Source organism: Kogia breviceps, chromosome 4 (assembly GCF_026419965.1).
Source record: "Kogia breviceps isolate mKogBre1 chromosome 4, mKogBre1 haplotype 1, whole genome shotgun sequence".
In the NCBI taxonomy this organism is placed as follows: domain Eukaryota; kingdom Metazoa; phylum Chordata; class Mammalia; order Artiodactyla; family Physeteridae; genus Kogia; species Kogia breviceps.
This window is the reverse complement of record NC_081313.1, coordinates 29,651,346-29,678,370: the sequence shown is the minus strand read 5'-3', so window position 1 is coordinate 29,678,370 and position 27,025 is coordinate 29,651,346. Positions and strand designations below refer to the sequence as shown.

The following is a 27,025-nucleotide window of genomic DNA, read 5'->3' as shown; positions in this document are numbered from 1 at the left end:
AATCTGAGGTGAACAAGTAAATGCATGCTGTTACAGCAAAGTGCTTCCCTCACCTCCTCCTGTTTCCAGTTCTAGGAGTTGGGCAGGGAGAGTGTGTCCTTATTTATTTTCCTGTGGCTGGCTTCCCCAGCTGGGCCTTCCAAGATTTTACCTAGTAAAATCTAAAAAAAAAAAACCTGCATGGCATCCTTCCCAGCATCGTCCTGAACTCATTGCAATACTTCCATGAATGAAAAATTTTATTTTCCTTCAGGGAGAAGAATAATAACAACATGCAAAAGTATAATGTAAAACTAATTTTTTTCTTTATTGAAAATACATCTACAAGGTAATGCTTCTCAGTCCACACTGGGTGCATGTAATATGCAGAGCCTGTGATGGGCTGGCAAGAGGGTCATCCCAGAGGACCTGCTTTCCATAAGAGACGGTTAGTATAAAAAAGATCACATTGTGTAACAGAGTTAATTTGACATGATTAATTTTTACACAACTGGTATCATGACAGCCATGTACATTAACTTTTGTAGTGTATTTCCCAAATAGAGCCTTGACATTAAATGGTTACTCCACCACAGCCTAATGTTAACTTTTGTACACATGTACGTAATGCTCGCGATCTATATAAAAATATCTCTAATTGTATATCAGAGGATGTATGTCTAGATTTTCAATCTGTTAGCATAATTAAGTCCATTCTTCACCATTTTCAGTCAGAAACTCAAACACAGCTGGTATTGTCTGACAGCTCCTACTTCACATCTTTGACTGGATATTCCTTAGAGGGTAAAAAAATAATCTCCTCTAAACCTGGTAGCTGCCTTGCCTGAAACTAATACCCCTAGTGTTTTTGTTGTTTTTTTTTTTTCTTGGAACCACACTGACATGACTTCATACTGATTCATCTTCTACGGTTTCTCTCAGGGACGCAAACCAAACCAGACCAAACCCCACTTCAGCTGAAGGTTTTAAATGATTTGGTGAATGGACTTCCAACACAAAGAAATATCTTGTTTTTCTCATTCTAAGAACTTTTGATGATAGTCAAAAACCTTTTCAAATAAGAGACCACCCACCCAGTTCATGGACCTCTAGTGGAGAGAGGTCATTCATTTGACTTCTTTAAAACACATAAGAAGTGACCTTATATTTTGATCTGCAGACTTCCTTAAGGAATGATTTTTGAACTGAAAAGAAAAAGTTTCAGGTTAAAAAAAAAACCAAAAACCTCTCCTTTTAAAAAAAACCTTCCTTCAAGATGACTTATAATCTTGGTGTTTTAAAATCCTCTCTTTATAATGTCAACCATGCTCCATTCTTTCCTGGCGATCTTTAGTGTTCCATAGTAAGACCATGAGCACCCTTGCTAGTTGCCAGTCTTACGTTTTTATTTTCTAAAAGTCTATGGTCAGTTGAGGAGTGGTGGGAGATATCCTTCCCAGAGAAATCCCTTTAGTTTGTGAAGAGTAGGAAAGAAGGGAATACTTCCCCTGTTGGGAAGAACTAAGCAGAATTTCGTGAACAATTCCACTCCTGGAATGGCCTCCAGCCAGGTGACTTGTGTAACTGACATTTTGGACACAGGACCTGGTAAACCACACAGCCATCCTGCCCCCACTTAGAAATGTTCATTCCCAATAAATGTCTATTCTGAAAGTCCCATGCTCCATGGAATGATACTTGCTACAGGATGTTCTTTGGGGAAATGGAGGGCAGGCTCTTTTATGGTGCCACAGGATGTTTGGGTGAGAATCGACCATAAAGGCATCTAAGGAACTCGCTCATTTTACATATGGGAACACTGAGGCCTAGAGATGAGATGTAACTTGCCCATGGCCACATGGAAATTTCACTTTCTGCGCCTCCTCACAGCTGTGCTGGGTGTGTATTCGTATTGCCCTGCTACTAATAAAATAAGGACACAAATCATAAGAGAAAGGAAAAAAAAAAAAACCCTTGTAATGTCCAACCGATAACCCATTGCTGATCAAGTTGTTTTGTTTTGACACTAAAACTGAATTGTATTCTGAAGGATTTTTAAATTCTGAAAGTTGATTTAAAACCATGTTTTTAGCCTAGTATTTGTTTTGACTCTTTAATTTGTAAGAACTATCACATTTACAGGATTGCATGCCACATAAACTTGTAAGATCTGATCAAGACTATTTTTGATCTCAGTACCTTATTAGATAAGACTAACATGAAATGACTTAAAAATTTCAAACATGGGATGAAAACTATACATTTTGGCCACTGCAAAATCCCCCCTTGTTTTTGGATGAATCCTATCAGGGCAGGGAGGAAAAGGGAGGTAAAGGGCTGACTGGAGAGAATGTGTTGAAATGAGATGGAAACATTGTATAATGGTTTTCAAACACCTGGTGCTCAAGGAAGCATTTCTTTGTGTTAGTCTACATCTTGGTCTCACTATCAATAGATTTCTCAATTTCGCTTTCCTGGGCAATCAGCTGATATGGTTTCTTCATTTCATTCTCTTCAATCACTGAGTTACCCATTTCGACGTCCCGGTTCTTCAGTTCATGTCGTGACAAGTGTTCAACAATGCCGGCTCCCAGGGAGTCTCCCAGCACGTTGGTGGTGGTACGAAGACGGTCCCTGGGGAAGGGAAGGGTGGAAGGAAAAGCGAGGCTCCTGTGAACATTACGGGATTTCAGCTCATGTTTTGAACCAGCTGGCTAAGTCACTGGCGGCATCTCTTAAAATTCTGCTTGGTGTAGCCACCCACTGCATCATTCCATAATAGACACATAACATTCAAAATCGTAGTTACTAATATATATCCTTATAATTAATAACTTATATTATAGAACATAACTAAGGATATATATTAGTATTAATTTTCAGTTACTAGTTAGAGTATCTACAGTAGGAATGACCCTCCCCTTTCTCCTTTTATTTAAAATTTTTCTTTGGTTCTCTTTCCTACCACTCACTTTCCTTTTACCAGAAGGTCTCAGAAGTGTGATCTAGAGACCCCTGGGGGTCCCTGGGGCAAAAACAATTTTCATAATAATGCTAAGATGTTATTTGCCCTTTTCCCTCTCATTTTCTCATGAATGTCTGTCTAGTGGAGTTTTTCAAACAAACAACACAACACCAAAGATAACACAACAGATTGAATGCAGAAGCAGTCTTGTATTAAGCTAGACAATAAGGAGATTTGCAAAAATGTAAAATGGTATCATTCTTTTCCCTAACTTTTTGGTTTGGAAAATGATATTTTTCCATAAAAATGTTATATATGTTAACATGTAATGAATGGATTATTGTAACCTTTAAATGAATTTAACATTTAAAAAATGTCTACGTTTTTCTAACATGATAAATATTGATAGATATGACCCACACAGATAAAAGCTCTGGGGGTCATCAATTTTTAAGTGTAAAGGGGTTGCGAGACTGAGAACCACAGCTTTATACTATAAAAGTCTTCACATGAGTCAAGTAGTGACTGTGGGCCAGACAGTGAGCTGAATGCTTTCCATGTATCAATGCATTTAATCCTCACAGCACCACCGAGAGGCAGACGACATTATCGTCTTCATTCTGCAGAGAAGGAAAGTAGGGTGGCTGGGTAACCCGGCCGGTGTCACACAGGGGCAGGACACAAACCCAGATCCAAGTGACCGTGGAACTCATGCTCTCAATTATCTTTCCCCCACTTATTGTGCCTTGAGAACACTGAACTTTTTGTGGTCATTAGATCTACCTCATGGAGTCTATGTAGACTCCAACACCTACTGTGTCCTTCTAGGCTGTCACCTTGGGCATCCTGGGGAGCAATTGTAAATGGAAGGAAAAGAACAGAGGCAGAGAATGTTAGCTGGAAGGGTGAGGGGAAAAGGGCAGAGGTGTGGGCCCTAGAGGTTAGGATCTGAGGGTGCTTTTCTTGACACTTTCCCCAGAGCCAAAAATCAATTCCACTTAATGACGCCAGCTCTCTTCCCACTGTCTGCACAGCTGCCCCACTCGCCGTTGGGGTCAGATGGGAACATCTGCCCTGTATTACGCCATTGGAATGGGAAGCACAAGAAGAAAGCCTGAGTCAGCCTGCGAGGCCCACTGTTCGGTCCCAGCCGCCATGGGGATGTGTTGTGCAATTCAGAAATGGCTTTGCTGATTTATGTTGGCTTTGTAGACAACGGGTTTCCCAATCCCCGAATGGTTTTATAGAGTGAGAAGCGTAGCAGCCAGATGTGCCCCACAGGCTGATATGGGAGAGTGTGCATGGCGCCCGGGGCTTGGTGGCCACATAACGGCAGGGATCAGGCAGGGAGGGCAATTTAATTACAGGCCAAGCCTTCCCTCTTCATGGAGCCCTTTGGCAGGGGTTCCAGGCTGCCTGGTGCCCTAGGATGACAGAGGAGAGCCCCATGACAGCAAGCTGAATGCAGTCCAAGCGTACTCACAGGAACCAGTCCACTGCGATGATGAGCGTGATGTCGTCGGTGGGCAGGCCCACAGATGTCAGCACGATGACCATGGTGACCAGGCCCGCCTGAGGAATCCCAGCTGCCCCAATACTGGCAGCCGTGGCTGTGATACTGTTAGAGGAAGTCCCCAAACAGAAAACATTTGTTTAAATCTCCCCAGACAGAGAGCAGACCCTGTGAAACACGCACAGGGGCAATGTCTGACTTGCCAGGTTAACATAAGAGGATGAGCTTTAGAAAACTGTAAGTGAGATTGTATAAAACCCATTGAGCTAATAATCATATTAACTAATATTTATCAAATGCCTATTATGTGCCTCCTGATTTGTTAAGCATGGCTTACCTCATTTATTTCTCACAACAACCCTTAGGAAGTTGGTCCTGTTCTTACAGCTGTTTCTAAATGAGGAAACTTGTGCCTATATACTTTTTCACGTACCTACCTGGAAGTATTTTGTAAGTTCTAAAATACTGTACAATTACAATAACAATTTGTTTCTAATAATTCCCCTATCCAAGCAGAGGACTGTAAAGATACCGAACTTGTATGGTTACAGTAGTCAGAAAAAAAAATCAAATTTACTAATTCAAAACCAAAATGATTTATGAACAAGGTTCTGTAGCACTAGCAATACTTTTTATGGAGGCAGTGTGAACCTCATTTGTAAGGCACATAACCTGGCTGGGACTCAGTTGGTTAAATATCTATTTGATAGGCTTATGTGAGAATGTGAAAATGTTTTTTGAATAATAAAGGATTACCTAGATATAAAGTGGTATTCATAAAGTAATGTCTGTGGAAGAGACTCTTCATGGTTCACCCGCATTGTTCCCCTTGTATAGTACTAGAATGTTGAGCTGATGTATGGCTGCCCACAGTGAAACTATATTTCCCAGCCTCCCTTGGAGCTTAAACTAAGCTCTGGCCAATAAGACACAGGTGAAAGTGATCAAGCAAATTGCAGGTTGTGCGATTCCTCCTCCTCCCACTGGCTAAAATTTGGAGGTGATGTTGAGCCATCCTGGACCACCTGGATGAGGGTGATACCCCGGGGATGATAGAACCACAAGTTTTGGTCCCTTACCCTCTAGAACACCTACCAGCCTGGAGGGCTTTGTGGAGCGCAGCTGCTCCACACGAGAAAGAAGTACAGTTCTATCTTGTTGAAGTCACTATAATTGTTATTATTATTTTTAACTCTGACACAAGCAACGGAAACGTTTTCATAACGCAGGGCTTTTCAACCAGTATGTCAAGGTATGCCTAAGAATAGGTTGTATTGAACTCCCAGCCCCAGTTTAGCTAGACTGGGCCTGGGGCTCCCAGAACCTCCAGGTCCATCACCTCTGGCAATGATCAGCCCCATCTTTTTTATCCCAATGCATCCTTCAACTATTATCATTTCCCAAAAGTACAAAATACGTATACAGAGTCTGACATAAATTATTTCTAAGTAAACATATATAGACATACCCACACAAACGTGAGGGAACTGATAGAGATTTTAAAAGACTAAAGTGACATAAAAACCAAATACAAGCCACAAACCTGGATTTGATCTTAGTCTGGGGAAAAAGCTATACAAGATATTTTGAAACAACCGGGGAAATTTGAATATAGGCTGGATATTCCAGAAGTATTTTTAAGAATCTTACTATTGTGGTTATGTAGAAAACTATATCTTTATTCTTAGGTGATGCATGCTGAACTATGTACAATGAAGTGTCATGAAGGCAGGGGGGGAGGTGGGAAAGAAGCAAAAATGGCAAAATGTTAACAATTGTTGGTTCTAGGTAGAAGAGATGTGTTGTAATATTCTTTCAACTTTCCTATGTCTAAGAAAATTTATAATAAAAATGTTGTGAAAAACTGATTTATTTTGATTTCCAAATTAAATTGTTAATAATAATTAAAACACACACACACACACACACACACACACACACACACACACACACACTAAAGAGCAGGGTCTGATCTGGATTGTGAGATTTTGTCTCCATTATACTCATTGGTCTGTTGTGCATGACGACTTTCATTAAGCAAAGAGAAGGGACGATATTCACATGTGCACGTGGATATGACTGGACTGTCTCCAGGATACAAAAGAAACTAGCAAGCAACAGTGGTTGCCTCTGGAGAAGGAAACTAAGAGATTAGCGGAGGAGAGGGAAAATTACCTTTCACTAGACAGCTCAAATAATAGTTCAAAAATAGTCCACAAAAGGAAAATTCTCAGCCTATTTGTCAGTGTTCTCTGTCATATATACTGCCTAAAAATTAACCCGAGAAAATGTTAATCCAGTTTTTCAAATGTATTTTTATTTTCTAATTTTCTCCATAAAAGCTAATGAATAATAAAAGCTAAAATTTCAATGCCTTTTATTGCAGTTTAACATTTTTTAAAGAGAGAAATATCCATACTATGTATTCTACAGATTTTAAAAAGAGCTGGATATGTTTATAGATGGTATACGGATGAGTAAATCAGTCAAGTGGCAAGCAGTATGTATGGTATGATTCCATCAATTAAAAAAAAATGTGTGTATGTCTGTGCATTGGAAAAGGTCTTTGTACACTAAACAGTAACCCTGGTCACCTATAGAAAGATGAGGAGTCATGGTGGCAGACAAGTTTCACTTTTTACTTTATATATGTCTGTATTATTAATAAATATGCACATCTGTAATTTAAAAAAATAAAAATCTCTAAATATCAAAAAAATAACACTATTCCTATGAAGAGTCCCCTCTCCCAGTTTCTTCACTCAAGCCCTGATCACTGGCTCATCATTTAAAGTCGTTCTTAAGAAAAGGACGTATAGAATGTTCCCTGTACCTGATCGTAATAATCTGTCCAAAGTTCAGGTCGAAGTTGTTAACTTGAGCAATGAAAATGGCAGCCAAAGCCTCATAGAGGGCAGTCCCATCCATGTTAATGGTGGCCCCTACTGGGAGCACGAATCTGGTGACACGTTTGTCCACGCCATTGTTCTCTTCCAGGCACTTGAAGGTGATGGGTAGGGTGGCAGAGCTGAGCACAGTAAAACAGGACATGTCAGCTGACCATCCTGACAGTTCAGACTGTGCCTTTCCTTTTTGGTATTTTGGACAGAGAGTTCCTTCCTTTCCCATATCCTAAGTGAAAGGGAACTAAGTCAGCACTAGTATAAATAGGGCAGCAGGGCTAGGGACAGTGGGTCCCCTCACTGGGTCATTTGGCAGCTCCCCTGCTTCTGGGCTCCTCCGCGAGGCATCACTTGTGATTTACTCCCCACCCCCCGACAACAGCCTGTGCCAACGCTCGGCCATCTCTCCCTTAGGCAAATGGCGACTGGATGAGGCAGATGAGGACGGGCCGGAAAGGATAGCTGATTTCCATTTTGTCCCCTGAAAGGGTATATAGCCAGCTAGTCTTTGACTCCCAACTAGGTCTGACTAGCATTGGAGTCCAAAAGCCAATTCCTATGCCTGGACATTTAAAACCTGGAAAAACACACCCCCCCCCCGCCCCTCAGTCTGAAGGTTCTGGTTCAAAGAAAAGTTTGAGATACATTTTCTGATAGAAATAAGCCACGGATATATGCGTACCTGGAGGAGGTTCCCAGAGCCGTGATGAGCGCTTGCAGCAACCCGCCGATGAAAACCCAGGGGTTTTTCCGTGTTACCAAGAAGTAGAGGAGCGGCAGGACTATGACCGCATGGATGAGTAAGCCCACGATGACCGTCACTGTGTACATGGCTAGCTGCCCACCGATGACGCCCATGTCTTCCATCTCAACAATTTTCCCTGCAATCAGGAAGAGGATGCCCAGAGGGGCGTACCTATGTAGAAGCAACACACGCACAGTTGGAAGTCTGATTTCCAACAAGCTATTCCACAGAAATTAGTCAGAGAGTTGACTTCCAGACTTTTCTGTGCAGTATACTATGAGGACTTGCAGAAACTGTGAACTTCTTTCTTTTCTTTTTTAAAATATAAATTTAAATATAAACTAGTGCATAATTAGGCTTTCCTCTCACTCAGAATCTCTCTAGGTCACAAATCTTTTTTTCTCCCAAATGAGGAAAAAAAAGGGCAGGTTCAGAGGTTTTGTTGCTCACCTCTTTTTTTCCCTAAATAACTATCATTTCACCACACCTGGGTCACTTTGGGGGGTCCTCAGATGCCACACCCACCCCCATCCCAACCTGCTGTCTCCTGCTCCCCTGCTAAGTACTCTGAACAGTCAGAATCCATTGAACCAATATCCAGACTTCTGGGAGCATTTCCCACGTCGGAGCCTGACTCCCAAGCTAAAGCAAGATGCACACGATGGCATTTCAGTGTTTTAGACTTGCAGACAGCTCTCTTAATCAAGGACAACTTTTATTAGTTTTTCCCATATTGCACACTACTTACAATATTACTTAGTATCAATCTTTTTTAATTTAAATGAATGTACTCTAAGAGGAAATTGTATGTTACAATGCAAATGAAAAACTAGCACCATTTGCCATAAGTAGAAGGCAATCATAAAATAAATTCAGAGCTATCAAAGTTAATAACATGCATGTTTGTACTACCACAATCAGGTTATAGGTGTTCTAGTTGAGTAATTATTACCCACAGGCTGCTACTGCTATTTGTGATCTTTCGCCTGTAGACTCGAAAGAATGAACAACGGAGACATGAACTGTCTTGTACACATTGAATCAAGGCCCCACTCTCTTTGTCCGATGTGTGCTGTAAACTACAACCCAACTCACATGACCCCAAACAGAGAAGCTGATCACCCTTCAGGAGAAGGGTCTGCTGGGAACTGTGGAGGACTTATTTCATACTGAAAAATACAATGGTTCTTTTAAAAGTCCTTTAAAAACACAGGCCAGGAAATTATAAGAGTACCTGTTTTCAGAAATGTAATAACTCAATGTTGAATGTGCAGGCAAACGTACAGCTAGAAAAGCTACATGTGAGGCTCATTCAGCAGCCTTGAATAGGCTTCTTTCATAAAAGAGGTGAAAGGTGGAGGCATTTTAATCATATGAAGATAAATGTCCACTTTCAGCTCTGCCAAGATTTCCAAGGAGGGTCCCCAGCGTTTCAATGGGGACTCCTGGGGAGATGACATTCTGATCATCTTTGTGCCCCCAAGTTCATATTCATCTTGAACAAACTCCTGAAAAATGGATTTCTCTGGGCTTTGGGGGCAATAAAGAAAAAAGAATATTTTTAATCATGGTGGTGAGGGCTTTTCTTAGAAATGGATGTCTTCCTGCCTCAGGTGCCAAGAGGGAGTCTGGATTTAAAACAAAGGCAAAAGGGAAAGCAACCCTCACAGGAGGCTTAAACCAATCACAGGGTTCTCTCCCTGCTGGGGAGAGTTTACTTTCCACGGCCAATGTTCCTCTGTGGATTTAGTCTTTTCCTTTGTCTCCTGCTCTCAACTTTCTTTGAAGGAAGTTGTGTTATAAATTTGGCTTGGCCTTCTATAATACTTCCCATGAGTCCTTCAGGCTTGACGCAGAGTGGCCATTTACACTTCTTTCTTAGGACTGAAATGCAGGAGAGGAGAGCTCGGTTTTTCTGATGGTCTAGGGGCTTTTCCCTCTCCTGGGAATGCTCTTCTCTCAGTACTTTGTATGGCTAGCTTCTGCTGATTACCCACCTCCTCAGAGGCCTTTCTGTCCCATCCAAGGCAAATTTTAAGCCTCTGCCCCAGTCACTTTTTATCACATCACATCATATTATGTGAAAGAAAACCTCATGTTTTATTTTATCATAATTTTATTCCATAGCACTTGTGCCTAAAGCACATGGATGATTTGTTTGTTTGTTTAAGAATGTAAGATCCACACAAGGTCCTACTGTATAGCACAGGGAACTAAATTCAATATCTTGCTATAAACTGTAATGGAAAAGATTTTTAAAAAGAGAATGTAAGATCCAGGACTTCCTTGTCTGTCTTCTTCATTGCTATATCCATAGTACCTGGCATTAAATGCTTGGTATATAGGAGACAATCAATAAATAGGAGACAATCAATAGGAGAATGAATAACTAATTAGTTATCAAATGGAGGAATGAGGAATGGGATCCCGTCAGCGCTGGAGTAAGGGAGTTGACACCTTTCAAAAACAAGGAAGCAAACTTATGCAGACAGGCTTGCAGATATGTTCAAGGCCACTAGCAGCCCAGAAAGTTACTGATTTTCTTGTGCTTACCCAAATGAGATCATTGCAATTGGCCATCCTGCCTGGTGGCATCTTCCTCAGTACAGAACACAAGGTGATGGCAATAAGCATCTTCTAGATAGCATACATAGCAAATGGAAATACATACCACATTATCACTGCTACCAATCTCATGATGGCTTCGTTAAGAGCATCAAAGAACTCTCTCAGGGCCTGGCCCTGCTCCTTCATGTTTCCAATCACAAATCCGAAGCACATGGAGAAGACAACTAGTCCCAGGGCATTGACCCCATTCACAGACCCTGGCACTGGGACTAACTCCTCTGTGATCCTCGTCAGAGTCTCCATGGCCTCTGACACATTATTTATCACGGCACCCACAAGTGTTTCATTGGACTGGATGGGCACTTTAAAGCTTCTCTTCTCATAGTTGGTTTTAAACTTAAAAAGAAAAGGCACAACAGAGATTAAAGGTAATATTTGTTTTCTTCTTTTGTACTTTTTGCTCAGATTTTCTATAATGAGATATATTACCCCAAATTCAGAGAAAAGCATTATACAAAGTATCTATCTACCCTGTCTATCTATCTATCTATCTATCTACCCATCCATCTATCTATCTATTTATCTTCTATCTATTTACTTATCATCTATCTAATTAATCTGTGACAAACCTCTACTACTTCCTCAGCACAGACAAACACACACACACACACTCAAATACACAACAAACCATAATAGGAAAGAGGTTGAAGATGGAGTAAACAGATACATGTGCTTCTGGTTTTTTCTGAAACCCTAATAAAATGACTATAAATTCAAATATTCACAATAATCCCTTTACCCTCTATGGGCTCCTATTAGGGGATCATGGACAAAGCACCTAACATCCCCTTGTTCATATTCCACAGCTGTGAAACAGGGATGACTGTGCTGGTTCTACCTCACAGTGTCATTGTAATGATCAAATTAAACAGACTATATGAGAACATCTGGTAAATTTTAAAGCACTACACTAATGTTGGCTAGTGGTGCTCAATAACAAAGCCCTTCAGGGACTAGACTTAGTTGGAGACTTCGGTGAATATTAAACAATTAAAATCTCCAAAACAACATTCTTCAAAGTATTCCTGATAGTATTAGTTCTTAAGAATAGTTGCGTGAATAATAGTTGAGGATGTCAAACCAGTTCTCAAGTCTATAGCGGAGTCTCCTCTTATTCAAGAGATGGTCTTTTCCCCATAGCTTCTGCATAGATGCCCCAGACAGAAAATGCTGAGTGTATTACTGTGGCCATTTGAAACAATTAAGCCCATCTCTACGATTTTAACAAGAGCAGAATTTCTGGCCTTCACATTGACGGGAATAAAGCACCAGAGAGAGTAATAATCTATGGATGTTGACTGGATCTAGAGTCTAGGTGAAGAAAGCACAGCTGTATATGAAGTGCTGGGGCACTTCTCTACCACGAGTAAATGGAAGACTTTTTTGTCCAGTGAGAAAGCACTATTCCCAAACAAGGACATGGCCAGCTGTCAATACTGTAGACATATTCCCTAAACAATCAGTGGCACTGCTCGTAATTTTAACAAAGAGACTGACACCTTTTTGTCAGTCAGCTCTCAAATCTCTATTCTACTGGGATGCTTATGCATTTTATGGATTGTCTAGGGTGAATTTTCAATCCCAATTAGCCTTTCCTATGCCTCCAACTCTTTCCCCTTAGACACAGTTTGCAGCCTACACAGAAATCGCAACCTCATTTGCATTCTGATCTAAGACAAATAGATCTGGGATGATACATTTGCTTCCCTTTCAAAATCCTGTAAATGCAATCCCAAACCAAATACAATAAATCTTCCTGAGTCAGCACTTTCCCCAGCGTTGCTAGAAATCAGCATTTTTGATATCACCTAGTGCCTGCTGACTAACTGGAATAGTCAGCTCCGTGGTGCTGGGGTTGGCTGGTTGGGTTGAAAGGGGTTTATTATTTATGATTACAGTTGTTTTGAATAAAGAGAGTTAGAATTTGCCCTCGCAGGCTTTTTCTTTCTTTTTAAATAAAGAAGGAATTCTGTTTGAATTGTGCAGTGTACACATGCATGACCTATTAAAAATGGTCAATACAAATTTTAAAAAGGGAAAAAAGCAAAGAGTGTAAAACTTGGTCCTCCATGAGTTCGGAGTTTGATTTTGTTTGTTTTACAGATCCCAAGCACAAGGGTTAGGGAATTACAGCAAGGGTGAAGTGACACCATCTGGAGAAATGTTTGGGAGCTATTATTTAACAACTAGAATGTCTAATTGTTTCCCTTTTAATATCTTGGGCAACAAAGCTTTTTTGTTCAGGTGACGTTAGAATGAACTTTACTAATTTTATCCCCTTATAGTAAAATATATTTGTGTCTTCAACACAGAGAGCCAACCAAGAGTTGCTTGGATTAGGGGCTAAAGGGAACTGGATTTCACTATGGCCTCCTGCTAGGTGTCTCATCAGCCTGGATACCCCCTCCCAGGAAGCAGAACAGAATGTAGAAGCAGAAAGAGGATGGAATTTGAAATCAACACAATGAATTTGAATTCGGGTCTGTCATTTACGACTTGTGAAATCTCACACCTACTACATAACCTCTCTGAATTATCACAGATAAGTTGTCTCATCAATGAAATGAAGACACTGATACCTACTATATTTATGTGAAGAGTAAATATAACATTAGTGCTTGATACAGAGCAGACATTCAATACACTATGGTGGCAGTGCTTTCTGATGTGGTTCCTCCTTTAGAATCTCTAAGGCCCTTAGCAGACTTTTTAAAAAAACAACCCATTGATTTTTAAAATCAAACCCAGAATCTTGAATAATCTCCCTAATCTTTAAAGCAAGTTGTAAATATACCTTATAGTGGAGTTTGTTTGCTTGGTGAGCTTTTGTTTATGGGCTACGGGGGAGAGGAGAGAGAGTCTCCTGATTAGCCTTCTTAATAATTAACAGAGACTTAATGAGTCATTTGTATGCAAGACATCTAGTGTCTGGCAACTAATAAAGCCTTCAGTACAGGGAAGACCACCCCCCCTCCTCTCCCAATTCCCAAGAAAACTCTAGTGCTTTCCATACGCTTGGCAAGAGAAGTATTTCTTACTACAGAGAAATGGGAAAAAAATTAAATTAAAAAGAGAACCCTACTCTGTTTGGTACACCAAAGAGGAATTTTAAAGGTGAATTAGTGGCTGTGTTTACCTGTTTAAAGCAAGCTTCCACCAGATTTGGAGGGAACATATTCCTGCAAAGAAAATAATGGTCACTTGAAAAACTCCCAAATAATAAATTAGTTCCTTAAATACTTTTTCATTGTGTCTAAGTAAGGTAAAGATTGCACTGAAATAAGCAGCAAATGGAAAAAGAGAAAGATTTTGTTGGATCTTATGAAATGGGACATAGGTCATCCCTCAGTGTGGCCCATGTAGTTCATATTTTTCAAGGAAGTCCCAAATTTAACTCATCTGTCCTTGTGTCAGACAATGGGATTTTTTATTCCGACATCAAACCCTGCTCCTAGGAAAAACCCAAGCAAGAATGGAAATGCCTTTTATCATAAACATTCTGGTTAACTGAGGTATTATTCAATAATGGCCATTTTGGTATCATGCCATGTGTTTAAGGACCAAGTGTTCCGAATCAAATGTCATGGTCAGACTGTTCTCCACAGAGTCCTCCCAAAGGCCCTCTGGGGGATGAGATATTGACTCTGAATTGCTAGAGCTTCTGAGGCTCTTTGGTGACCAACAGGGAGATGGCCCACAAAATTTGAACTTGAGGCCCATGTGGCAGGGTTTGTTACTGCCTCAGTGCAGTGTTTGTGTTCATGGTGGGGAAGAAGTAAGAGGCAACACTCTCGCTGGGGCATCTCTAGCCAGCTGTATGACCTTGGCTAATTCATGGCACCCATGTAGGTCTCAGCTGACTCATCTGTTAAAGAGGAGATTGGATTAAACCATCACCAGGGCTCCAAGACGAAAGACTGTGGGAGAAGGAGACATGACACAGGCAGCTGGAGAGTCTGAGATTCCAGCAGCTGTATGTCATCAATCAGATTTTAAGGTTATAAACTCGGGTTTCTTCCTACTGCCTAGACCAGGGGTCCCCAGCCACCGGGCTGTGGAGCAGGAGGTGAGTGCTGAGCCAGCCAGCAAAGCTTCACCTGCCGCTCCCCATCGCTTGCATTACTGCCTGACCATCCCCACTCCCCAGCCCCCATCCGTGGAAAAATGGTCTTCCACGAAACTGGTCCCTGGTGCCAAAGCATTGGGGTTCGCTGGCCTAGACCATCCCGTTTCTCTGGCCTTCCCATCTATGCTCTATGGGTCTGTTTCTACAAACCCTGAGAGAAAAGTGAGTTTAGGAGATTCCAAGATAAATGCTCAAACCAGGTGTCTGGGTGGAGACAGGTTAGTCTTACACTTGTCACTGGGGCAAGGAGGGGCAGAAACACACCAGACAGAGAATGATAAGGTCCCAAATTCTTTAAACAAGGAGTAGAAATTATACAGAAAGAAAATATAATTTAAAAAAAAACCCTAATCCAAACTCCCTGAGGGTAAATTTCCTGAAAAAAAAAAATGGTGAAAAGCCTTAATTGCACGAATTAAATAAAATCATCATCATTGGGTGCCAGCTTGGTATGAAATAATACAGAGTGGCTTGTCACCTTCGGATAATTGCGATTAACTCCCTGAAAAGGGCTTTCAGGGAGGCACCATGGGGCTGCCTTGTGCTTACATACAGATGATACAAAGTCACTCGTGGTCGGAATTGATAGGTGCTGCTGAAGAGACCCTTTGTTGCCCAAATCGCTCTTGAATCTACCGGCTACAGACCCATTCCTTGAGATGGCACGTGAACTCAAGTCCCTAGGAGGAGTTTCTCTCAGATGGTCGGTGGGGAATCCTTTAGAGTAGGCATCTAGGATTGGTAAGCCAGTCACTCTGCAAGTACGTTGTAGAGAAGGGAGGAAAGGGGTAGGTTTGGGGAGGACAGCCTGGGTGGGCTACTTGCTGGAGGAATGCTAAGCAGGTGGGGCATTGAGAGGTCCGTGCTGGGATATCTTCCATTTGCCTTTCTCCATCCCCTCTCCATCCTGCTCTGTGCCTGGGAGGCTGACCCCTCACCTTCTGGCTTCCTGTTGGGTTTGTCCAGTGGGAGGCGCTGACAGATCACAGGGCAGAGGGAGAAGTGGATGTATATATTCTCCCGGCTCTCTCCCTGGCAGGTTGGGCAACAGCTCCCTCCCTGCAGATTAGAGCTGTAGCCCCTATCCTGAGGGCCCTTTCCCTCAGGACACAGCCCATCCTGACTTCCAGTAATGGCTCCCTTCCTTTCCTCAGAGCCACAGGTGGTAACAAAACAGCTTCCTATTGCTGTTAGTCCTCCAGTGTCTCACCATCACTTATAGGTTCCCTTTACCCTTCCCACACCTTTGCAAACCCTGTTCAGTGATCCTTTGGGGCTTGCAATATGCTTCCTGCCAGCAACTGACCGGTGCAAAGGCAAGTGTGGAGAGAGAGGAGGCAGGGAGGTGCCAGGCTCAAACTTGGGCTTACTTCTCAGTTCTGTGTCCAACATATTCTATCCTCAAGTCTGTTTCAAGTATTAGATAAGCTAATTTGTAATCAGTGTACAGTTTGTGTATAAAACAATGCTAAAGAAGCCATCCTTTAGTCTTTTATTATTGATCTGCCAAATCCTTTCTTCATAAATAGTACAAAAGGAAAACCTTGGGACAGGTATGATCAGATTATCTCTAAAGTCCCTTTTGGAAATAAATTGTCGTGTACAATGGATGATGATACAGATCACAAGTTCCAAATTAAAAGAGTCCAATGAACAGGCTATACTTGAAAAAAAAAAAGTAGCCTTAAAGAGCAAGACTTGAGAAAAGTAGGTCAAGAATTATTGAAAGGCATTATGCTAAGTGAGATAAATCAGACAGAGAGAGACAAATACTATATGACTATCACTTATATGTGGAATCTAAAAAATACAACTAATTAGTGATTATAACAAAACAAGCAGACTCACAGATATAGAGAACAAACTAGTGCTTACCAGTGGGGAGAGGGAAGTAGAGGCAATATAGGGGTAGGGGAGTAAGAGGTACAAACTATTAGGTATAAAATAAGCCACAAGGATATATTGTACAACACAGGGAATAAAGCCAATATTTTACAATAACTATAAATGGAGGATAACCTGTAAAAGTTGTGAATCACTATATTGTACACCTGTAACATATGTAATTGTAAGCAATATACTTCAGTAAAAAAAAAAAAAATCACACACACACAAGAACTATTAATATTGCAAGGTGAGCTGCACAGTTGAGAGGATGACTGAGTGCTCAGAATCTGAATCCTAAAAGCAGGGCTCTTAAATCCTTATCTTCTCCTTGCTCTTCTCACCTCTTTCACATGAGATCAGAAAATGGATCCTTACTTCAATTTCTGTTAGAAAGAGGTAAAGATGTGACCTTCATTTCAAGCCCAACAGGACTGGTTCAGTCAGATACCTCTTCTAGGGTTTGATCAGCTCCCCCAAGAAGAGGGGTTGGGTGGTCAAAATATACCCAAAAGGATGGGCTTGCAAGGACGTACCTGATCAAGTCCAGGAAGGCGTCTGCAGCTGTCACTTGTACAATTTTGCCTTCTCTGTGCATGTTTTCCTTTGTGCCCTTCCCAGGATGGATGATGATGACAATGATTATGCCAATCACCACGGCAATGATGGTCGTAGTCATGTAATAGACTACAGCTCGCATCCCCATCTTCCCTGACGCCTTACTATCTAGGGCCGCCATTCCTGGGGAAGGCAAACAGAAGGAGATTTTCAGCAAATCAGTTCAGGGAATTTTTCCAGTGGAAGGTCACGGGAAGAGCATTTCCTTCACCACTCCCCTACCCTCTCCCACCCAGCAATGGGATTTTATACATGTTATGAGAACTTGGCACGAAATTTAATCAGGCCATCAACAAAAGGTGAAGGGAAAAAGCCATGGAATGGCTAGGCATCAGCTGTGTCAGCAAACACGTGATCACCTATTTTCTGCCCCAAGAATTGATATCATGTGGCTCTCTGATGGTTTGAAGGGGCAATCAAATTCTTTCCTAGGTTGCTAATAGTTGGGGAAGCTATGAGTGTTAATTAGTGAGGGGTGTGTGTGTGTGTGTGTGTGTGTGTGTGTGTGTGTGTGTGTGTGAAGAGATACCTTAAAAGATTTCTGGCAGAATAATCTAAGCATATCTCAAGTTTTGAGCACTGTGCAGACTCACACAGATGAACTGCCATCAAGTTCTTTTATAAGAATTATTATTTTACGTATGTACTTGGGAGACTTTTTTTTGGATATTTTTATGTAAAATTTCAGCTATTATTCTAATCACCTACTGATTTATCTTCAATTTCCATTTAAAGTAGGCCAAAGTTCTCGAATAGCTTCTCTGTTGTTTCATTTTATCTCATCTCATCACAATTTTTTAAAAAGAGTCATTTTGGTGGGGTTCTTCTCATTTTTGCACTCTGCCTTCCTCCACCTTGTCCCACAGGCCTGGAGTATCTTATCTCATGTGAAACATTCTTTCCCTCATTTTTAGGACATCTGCAAAATCTACCTCAGGCAAGGCATTATCCCCTGTGAGAGAGGCGGTATGACTTTGAAGGTTTCCCTAACTGCTCTAGCCAGTGGAACACATCTCCATGCCTCTTGCGAGGGAAAAAAATTGGAAATGACTCAAAACTCTCAAGAGATTAAGTCATCTGAATAATAATATGGGCTCTTCTGTTTCATTAACCATTTCCTCACTTCTCTTCCTTCTTTCTCCTCCCCAAACCTGCTAAAACACTAAAATCCAATTATAGCATCATCCAATTATAGTTAATCAAACTATTTTCTTTACTATTTAAAATCATGATTCTATAAACATATTAAAAGTTTATATTGTATTTTAATGATCAGTATCAGATTCTAACAGTGGTTTAACATGTAGGTAGTGACCCTGTTCATACCAATGTATTGATATTTAGAGTAAGGTAAAGTATTGAAAAAAATAGTGTCCATGATTGCCAGATATCTCGCTGGGTTTGCCCCCAAATCTTGATACAATGGTAATGAGCTCTATGGGAACTGAAGCCATGACCTTCAACTTATAATTTCATGTGTATTTGAATCATATCATTCATAATTTTCATAATAAGCACTTAGTACCTGCTATGTTCTTATTTTTAACAATATATAAGGCAGATTAAAAAACAAATAAGTAACTTTCTAAGGTCTTAGTTAACACCAAATAAAGTGAAGGGGGAACTTGAACCCAGATCTTGTGTAACTGAATTTAACATACTTTCTCCCCCCGAGAAAACCAACTACAGTTCCCACAAACAAGGAGGCCAATTTTGACTTTAATGCATGAACTTAGCTTCTTTTATCCTTGCCCTGGGTTTCTTGAAACCCAGGAATAATACCCACTTATGGGGGAGGCGCCACTTCAACACTTCACCATCATTAAAAATGGGCTACTCTGTTCTCAGTCCAAGTGGTCCCATCCCCCCAGGTTCATTCTCAGTTCTCCATCATATCTCAAAACATCTTGGCTTTCCTGTGCTTGAAATCATTTCTCCCAGAAGGGGCCCACTCTCTTTCCCACCATTGCCTGAGCTTGTCACCACTGAAGCCTGCAATTCTTCGGTGGGCGAGTGGTGTGGGCACAAAAGGCCGGATATCTCTGCTAGGGGTACCAGGCGGCAGTATTTTCTTCCTCCGAGATGCTTTCTTTCCCTCTCGCCTTCTATTCTGTGGTGCTGTTCCGTTCTCTCGCCAACTCTTCTCTGCCGCTCCTGCCCACTATTCCCGACCTATAGCTATTCAGAGAGAGCGCTAAGTGGTCAAGGCAGAGCACTGGAAACCAACGTGGTAGACAAAGGAGGAGGCTTAAATCTCCCTCCCTCCCACCATGGGGGAGGGATGGGGATAATTATACCAGAATCCACAGCTACAGGGCCATTGGCTCTAGGAAACAAAGTTTATAGGTGTTTTTTTTTTTTAAGAAATAAAGTTTTTAAAAAATGAAAACCAATAAGAAAGTACGTTCTCCATATGCTCTAATTCTGAAATAGATGAAGACAAACATTGAGGCATTTTTTAGCCATGAGCCCAGAAGGAGAATCAACAGTCAAATGAGAGGCCTCACCAACCTCTTCATATTGACCTTGTTCCTCTGAAAGAGAATAAAGCAGCAGCTCCGACTGTTTCAGCAGAAGAAGGAATGTGTGGGAGTATCTTCGTTAACCAGTTCTCCATGGAGGTCCTTCCCCTAAAAGGGGTCTGGTGTCCCACAGCGGGGCTGCCTGCCCACTTCTGCTCAGGGTACCCCAGCATCCCCTCTCCTCCTTCCAATTCTAACCACTCCCCTTTTCTCTGAGGCAGGCTTGTAAAACTAAAGGGACCACTAGAAGCAAAGCCACACACTGTCATCAGGGCAACAGCAGGATGGATGTGGATAATCTGTCACAACACTGGGCCTGAAAGAGAATAGCCTTGATGCTGGTGGAGTCAAGAAAATGGAGGAAGAGCTCTGGAAGGCGAAACCCCACATAAGCAAGCTGTCATTCTTCCTGTCTCTTTCCCAGACTCTGTGACCATCTTCTTTCCCCAGCCTCCTGAAATTCCAGACAAAGCTCTACACTAGAGATGACACGCGTCTGGGCACAAGGGTAAAGTACTAAATCACTTTGTAGAAAAGGGAACTCTGGTAGAAAGTGCCCTAAATGTTTGAGAAGGGAAAAGTTTACATTTGAGCCTTGTCACTTTAAAATATATGGAAGAAAAGGGCACCGTGGTGAGGGGGAAAGAGGTCCCTTGGGTATGTAGGTACTTGCGGGAGTATGTTATCACAACTATGTGTTCATCCAAATACGTATTTGAGAAACACATTCCAGAGCAAGTAGTAAAGATAATGATCTTGACTGGTCTCTTTTGCTTCATTTGATCTGGGCTTAGCTAAGCCAGCCCCATTCAAGACATCCTGACATCTTTATTATGAAAACAATCTGTCATCAGAATTGAGATCCTCTTGAAACTCAGAGAAATACTAGATTGTCTATTGCTACAAATTCTGTGAGAGTTCTTCCAATTACAATGACATGTTTATAAGTTTATATGTTTTGTAAATATTCAGTTAACTTTTGTGCTGGTTCACTAACTCCCCAAATTCGCCCTCTGATCAATGGCACATATTCATCTAATTTCATGACAACTGTATGTTGTAGATATTGTTGACACCATTTTAAAGGTAAAGAGATGAGGTCAGAGATGTTAAGTAACTTGCCCAGTGTTGCACAGCTAGTAAACAGCAGTGGATTCGTACCCACAATCTCAAGGGAGTACCCTTTCCACTATACCTCAATTCTAATGGACAAGCTAGGAGTCACCCACATTTCATTTGCTTGTTATCCATGCGAACTTTCTTGTTTTTGAGTTCAATATTGAAATAAGCCACCTGACTGGAAGAAAATTTCATGAAGGGAGGTAACTGTGGAAAAACTCTGATGTTCCCCACCTTGAGGGGAAGTGAGTAACACTGGTCACCAGAAGGACTAGCCAGAGAGCTGATCAATCAGTTCAAATTCCTCTCTACTCCTAGAAAAACAGCCCAGAGCATGTTCTAACGGAGGGTGGAGGGTCATGGATATTTGACTGTGGGCACATGGGTCTTACTTTCTTTTCTAAAAATCAACTGTCAATAACTGGTCATCAAGAAACTAATCAATCATTCATTCCGGCAAACCTATTATATGTTTACCAATGAGTATGGCATCTAAGAAAGATTGAACAAGACATTTTCTAGAATGTAAAAGATTTAGACTTTGCTTCAAAAGACCTGGGTATTTTAGGCAGCAGTCACTCTGAAGAGAGAGGAAAGGAAGAGAAGAGAGTTTCTTGATACAAATGGGTCAATATGCATTTACCTCTTTATTTATGAAGACAGTCTTCAGGTAATCAGTTCAGCACAACAGATATGCACCAAATTCACATTTTGGGGGTGGGGTGGGGAGGGAGTGTTTCCTAAATATGTGTATGGAACTCTGTAAGTCTATTGTAAACTAGATTTCTTCTGGTATAATATTGGTATGACTTCTCAGATAAACGAAATATGTATTCAGTCAAGTATTAAAGGGTAACATAAATAATGTCAAGTTCCCAAGGCTCTATTATTTGCACGGATTTTATTCTCCCATCAGGTAAAAATCTGTCTTATACATGAATGTATCTCAGTCTATTCCCCCAATAACTCCTATTTCTGGTTTGAAATGTGAAATCTAAAGAAGAAGCCGTCTGTTATGAATTGTCTTTCTACTCGTCCTCGTGGTGTTTCATTGTTCTTCCAGGGCCGCTGGATCGTCCCAGAAAGAACGGAAAAGGGGGGATGGCAACTGCTGAGTCAAGAATTTTGTTCTGTTTCAGTTGTTATTTTATTTTACATATACTCCTTCTCCACCATGGGCTTCTCAAACACTCATCTAATGAAAGCCGCCTGTTGTCAACCCTCCTAGAATTTCAAGATGGGCAAACTTACAACAAGGAAATCAAGCTCTAGTATGTACCGTATTCATTTGAATAAAAGGTAATGATGTTTTAATAAGAACGTTAAGCTCTAGAAATACAATATACTTCATATTTACAGACTGAAAAATGAGCTCTTGTGTCCTAAAGCAGCTGCCCATTGCTGGAGCAAGGGCACACTGGAACCCTCAGCAATGGACAGTGAACAGGACAGCCACAAAGCTCCGAGGAAAGGCGGTGAGGGGGAGGGAGTAAGTGTGAAACAAATCTTTGTCTAAAACTATGCGAAGGTTTTTTTTCACTGAAATATTGTCTTCCGGCTTCTTTATAGACTAGATCGGAAAAAAAAAAGTTCTATGATTCTAGGGGTTCTGGAACAGAAGGCAAATCTTTAAAAGTTAGGTTAAAAACTGTATCATAAGGGGCTTCCCTGGTGGCGCAGTGGTTAAGAATCTGCCTGCCAATACAGGGAACACGAGTTTGAGCCCTGGTCCAGGAAGATCCCACATGTCGCAGAGTAACTAAGCCCGTACACCACAACTACTGAGCCTGTGCTCCAGAGCCCATGAGCCACAACTACCGAGCCCGTGTGCTGCAACTATTGAAGCCCGTGTGCCTAGAGCCCGTGCTCCGCAACATGAGAAGCCACCGCAATGAGAAGCCCGCTCACCGCAACGAAGAGTAGCCCCCGCTCAACGCAACTAGAGAAAGCCCGTGCGCAGCAACAAAAACCCAATGCACCCCAAAAATAAAATAAATTAAATAAATAAATTTTTAAAAAACACGAAAAAGAAAGAATTCTTAAAATAAAAACTGTATCTTAATTTTGCATCACAATGAATACGCTGGTTATAGCGTCAGAATTTCATCGAAGAGACAATATGTCAAACTACTTGAGGCCAACCTCAGGCATTTTTAGAAGCACATTCTTCTTAAAAAATGGTGGCACAGTGATTAAGAGTTCTGGCCCTGAAGTTAGAATACCTGGATTCCACTTCTAGCTCTGGTACCATGTGACCTCTGTAAGCCTCAGTTTCCTCATCTATAGAATGGGAATAAGGAAAGCTCTCTCACAGGGTTTTCATGGCATTAAAGGGACTTCTGTACAGAAAGCACTTAGCATAGTGCTTGGCACATAGTCAGCATTCAAGAAACGTTAGCTGTTATTATTATTAATTAATCAGATAAATAATAAGCTACTCTCTAAGTGTTATTTGACCTCTCTGAGCCTCCATTTCACTAGACAAGAAGATAATAATACCTACATTGCAAGTGTAGGGAAAACTTACATAAAGAATCTGTACAAAATAGGCCCTTGATAAACGTTAGTTATGATTATTATATGACTCCCTCTACTAGAATTTTAGTGCGAAGAGAGCAGAACCATATGTCTTATTCATTGATGTAGCCTCCTTGCACAAAACAGTGTCTGCACAGGAAGGCGCCCAATAAATGTTTGTTGAAGTCATTCTTACCGCCACTAAAGCACTGCGGCTGTTATGCCCGAAGGAGGCCACACACTTTTGAAAAAAGCATTTAGATTAGGCTCCTGTTCAAATGACGAGCACTAAAGTTGCTCTTGTTTAAAGCACTCTGAACCGCGGACTCACCAATTTTGATTGCTCTTTCCGCCAATGAATCCAAAATAGTGAGGTTCCTTCTATCTTGAAGAAGGAGAGACAGACCTTGTGGGGAGTGACCCGGTATCACCTGGAGCTTTATCTCCAGAGCTGGGAGGTCATCAGGGCAGGGCAGGAGGGGCAGGAGGCTGGCACACCTCCACGCAGAGAAGGGAATGGAAGATGGGGTGGGGTCTCACATGTACTTAAGTGGGTCATGGCTAGTATTCCATTAATGAAAGAGGACAGAAAACAAGAGAGTGCATACATAGGGTGAAGGTATTGTTTTGTGCAACTATTTTCAGCTCTGTGTGTGTATGTCCGTCTGTAGCCAGGTCACAGTGTAAAATACATTTGTATCCTCTTTGTAGGTTCTGGTAAAAAAAAAAAAAAAGAAAGAAAAAAAAGGTTTGCAAACACTGGTATCTACCCCCTTTCAGTTAATAGTAGAGGCTTTAACAAGGAGCCACGAGCTATGGGCTTCCCTTCCTCTCACCTTGCTTCTGATGCCCTGGGGCTGCCCACCCACCATACCCAAGACCTCATCCCATCTCGCTAGCGGAGACCAAGGACAGGCTGGTGATGATTTCTGGAATCTGGTCAGCTCGTTTGAACAGAAATTCTACAGACATTGTAACGAGGGAAAATGTTTTAGAAAAGGTTTGTTTCGTGGAATATTGAGCGAAGAAAATGCTTTTACTTTAATCAGTGATTCTTAGTGAAGAGAGTTCAACCATCTCCACAAAGAGGTGAGAATGATTTTGTGGAATTCACAGTCAATTAACTCACAAGCATTCTCACATGGGTTTTCACCCTGGCCAACTTTTCCTTCCCGTTATGGCTGTTCACAGTCTCACAGAACTTGGCATTTCATTCACCTATAACACCACCTAGTTTTATAAAGTTATATTGCATGAGAATGACAAGGAAGCTTCCTTACAAATTTACCACTTGTGATGGCATTTGTCAGGCAAGTTGATTTTTTAACTTGACCCTTACAACTTGTCAACGAGTCTTTTCTTGAGCTCTAGTGTGCATTAGTAGAACGCAGTGTGGAAAGGTAAAAGGGAAACTTTCTCTTTCAAAAGAGTGTTAAATAGAAAAACTAGCAGAGCAGACACTAGTATCATTGGCAGAAAAAGTCCTATCATAAATCACCTTTTATTCTCAGTCTGGTAGGACCGAGCAAACAATCCGTTTTCCCTGGCCATAGACATCCTTGAAAATGAACTTTCACCGAAGGAAGCAGTGAGGGGGAGCAGAGGCCCAGCTTCAACAGCTGCTACCTCTCATGTCCAAGAGCTTCTGGGTCCTTCCCCTTCACCTTTGGCGGGGGGTGGGCAGGGAGGGGGACTGCTTCTCCGGGGTACCAGCTGGTGAAGCCCTCTGAGCCTTCAAGCTTTGCTCTTCTCTACACTGGCCTTAACCATCCAATAGCTTCATCACAGCCTGACACAGCCCTGCCATGAATGGTTCCAGTAACGCGGGAACCCACCGCACTGACTCCCTCTCTCTCTCAGCAAGGTCTCAGGAAACTCTCAGAAGGGCCAGCTCTGAGTTTCACGTCTTGCAGGCCACCGCTGCCGGCGCGAGCCCCATGCAGAGGTGACCGTTCACCCCACACGCTAGCCCATCCTTCGCTCACGGTATTGGAATGTGCCACACAATATGCTTTTTTTGAAGAGGAACCAGGGAGTCGTTCATCTTCTTTATGTGTGCTAAGCAGAGCAAGAGGGAGAGGCGAGTGGGACCCGCGATGAGCTGGGGAGTAGTGATTAGTAACAGCTGACAGCCTCAGACCGAGACCCTTTCTTTGGTTACCTCATTGTGTAGCAGCCGAGCACAAAGGAATGACTGTCTTCTCGCCAAGACTTAGAAACCCAGGACCACAGAAAATAGCAGCTAAAAGAAAAAGTGTGGGTTGGGTGGTTAGGGCAAGGGCCGATCAGACGACTCTTGGTTATACCTGTGAAGCCTGGCTTTGAAAAGAGACCCCTATGATGTGGAAAGTCACACCCACAGGCAGTGGACCTTCAACCAGCCCCCGCCAGGAGCACTGATGTGAATGGGGAAAGTAGGTGACTTCACTCACAACAGAAAGAGCACGCAGAGAGCAGCAAATTGCTCTGGTTTAATGAGAGGAAGTTCTTTGAGGGCCAGAGCTCCAGCCCCCTCTGCCTTTGCAAAAGAATCACGATTTACAACCAACCACTGGAGGAGTTGTTCGCAATTTCCGTAACAGCCCCCTTTACTTGGGGTTGTCTAACTTGCCACGGAAAAGACCTTTCTGTTCTGGGCCTCATGCAACTTTCTTAAGAAGGTGGTGATCAAAACAGCACATTTTCTAAAATAGCTAGTGGGAAGCAGCCTCATAGCACAGGGAGATCAACCCTAGAGGGGTGGGATAGGGAGGGTGGGAGGGAGAAGCAAGAGGGAGAGGATATGGGGATATATGTATGCATATGGCTGATTTACTTTGTTATACAGCAAAAACTAACACACCACTGCAATGCAATTATACTCCAATAAAGATGTTTAAAAAAAAAAAAAAGCACATTTTCTAGCTGGCAGGATGCTGAATGGGACTGAGTTCTACCACTGGGCCAGACTTGTCCCAAGTTAATCAAAGGGCATCACGAGTTGACTGCAGAACATGTCAGACTCAAGGGGTGCTCTTTCTTCCCATGGAAGGCCTGTCCCTCGCAGGAGAAAAAGGAATTGAAAGACTCATAGAAACTGAAAGCGACATATGGACATTAAAACCCAAATCCATCTGGCCCAGATTCCCAGAACAGTTGAAGTAGGAGTGTGACTCCAGGCCTTGAGGAGGCTGGGAAGCAGCAGAGATTCCTGCAGCCAAAAGCGTCATACAAACTATGTGACCCAAGGTCCACCCCACCCCTCCAATTCCTTGCCATCAGAAGATTCTGGTACCATAACCCAACCTGAAAACTCTGAAATGAGCTGAGGTTAAGTTCTATTGCCTGAAACTGAAATTAAGATATTTTTAAAAGGTATATTTCTTTAAAAAAAAAAAGAAAGAAAGAAAGAAAGAAAGAGTTGAGAGTAAAACATGTTCACCTCAACTATTTTCTGAATTAAATCCAGAATATAGAATCTTATATACTACCTAAAAGAATAAATTTTTAAAAATTCAAGTCCACAT

At 41.8% G+C, this 27,025-nt stretch overlaps 1 protein-coding gene across 1 annotated transcript in view; it reads right to left on the bottom strand.

The window, feature by feature from the left end:
• Nucleotides 1–283: 283 nt before the first annotated feature.
• The window catches only part of SLC1A3 (solute carrier family 1 member 3), a 74,908-nt gene continuing 48,166 nt past the window's right edge, over nt 284–27,025 (bottom strand). The window contains exons 4-10 of the mRNA XM_067030883.1: nt 17,280–17,484; nt 13,870–13,912; nt 10,777–11,069; nt 8,043–8,276; nt 7,291–7,485; nt 4,428–4,562; nt 284–2,613 (exon numbers count right to left, since the gene is read on the bottom strand). Coding sequence (XP_066886984.1) covers nt 2,409–2,613; nt 4,428–4,562; nt 7,291–7,485; nt 8,043–8,276; nt 10,777–11,069; nt 13,870–13,912; nt 17,280–17,484 — 1,310 coding nt within the window. The 3' untranslated portion in view covers nt 284–2,408. The remainder of the gene's footprint in view (nt 2,614–4,427; nt 4,563–7,290; nt 7,486–8,042; nt 8,277–10,776; nt 11,070–13,869; nt 13,913–17,279; nt 17,485–27,025) is intronic.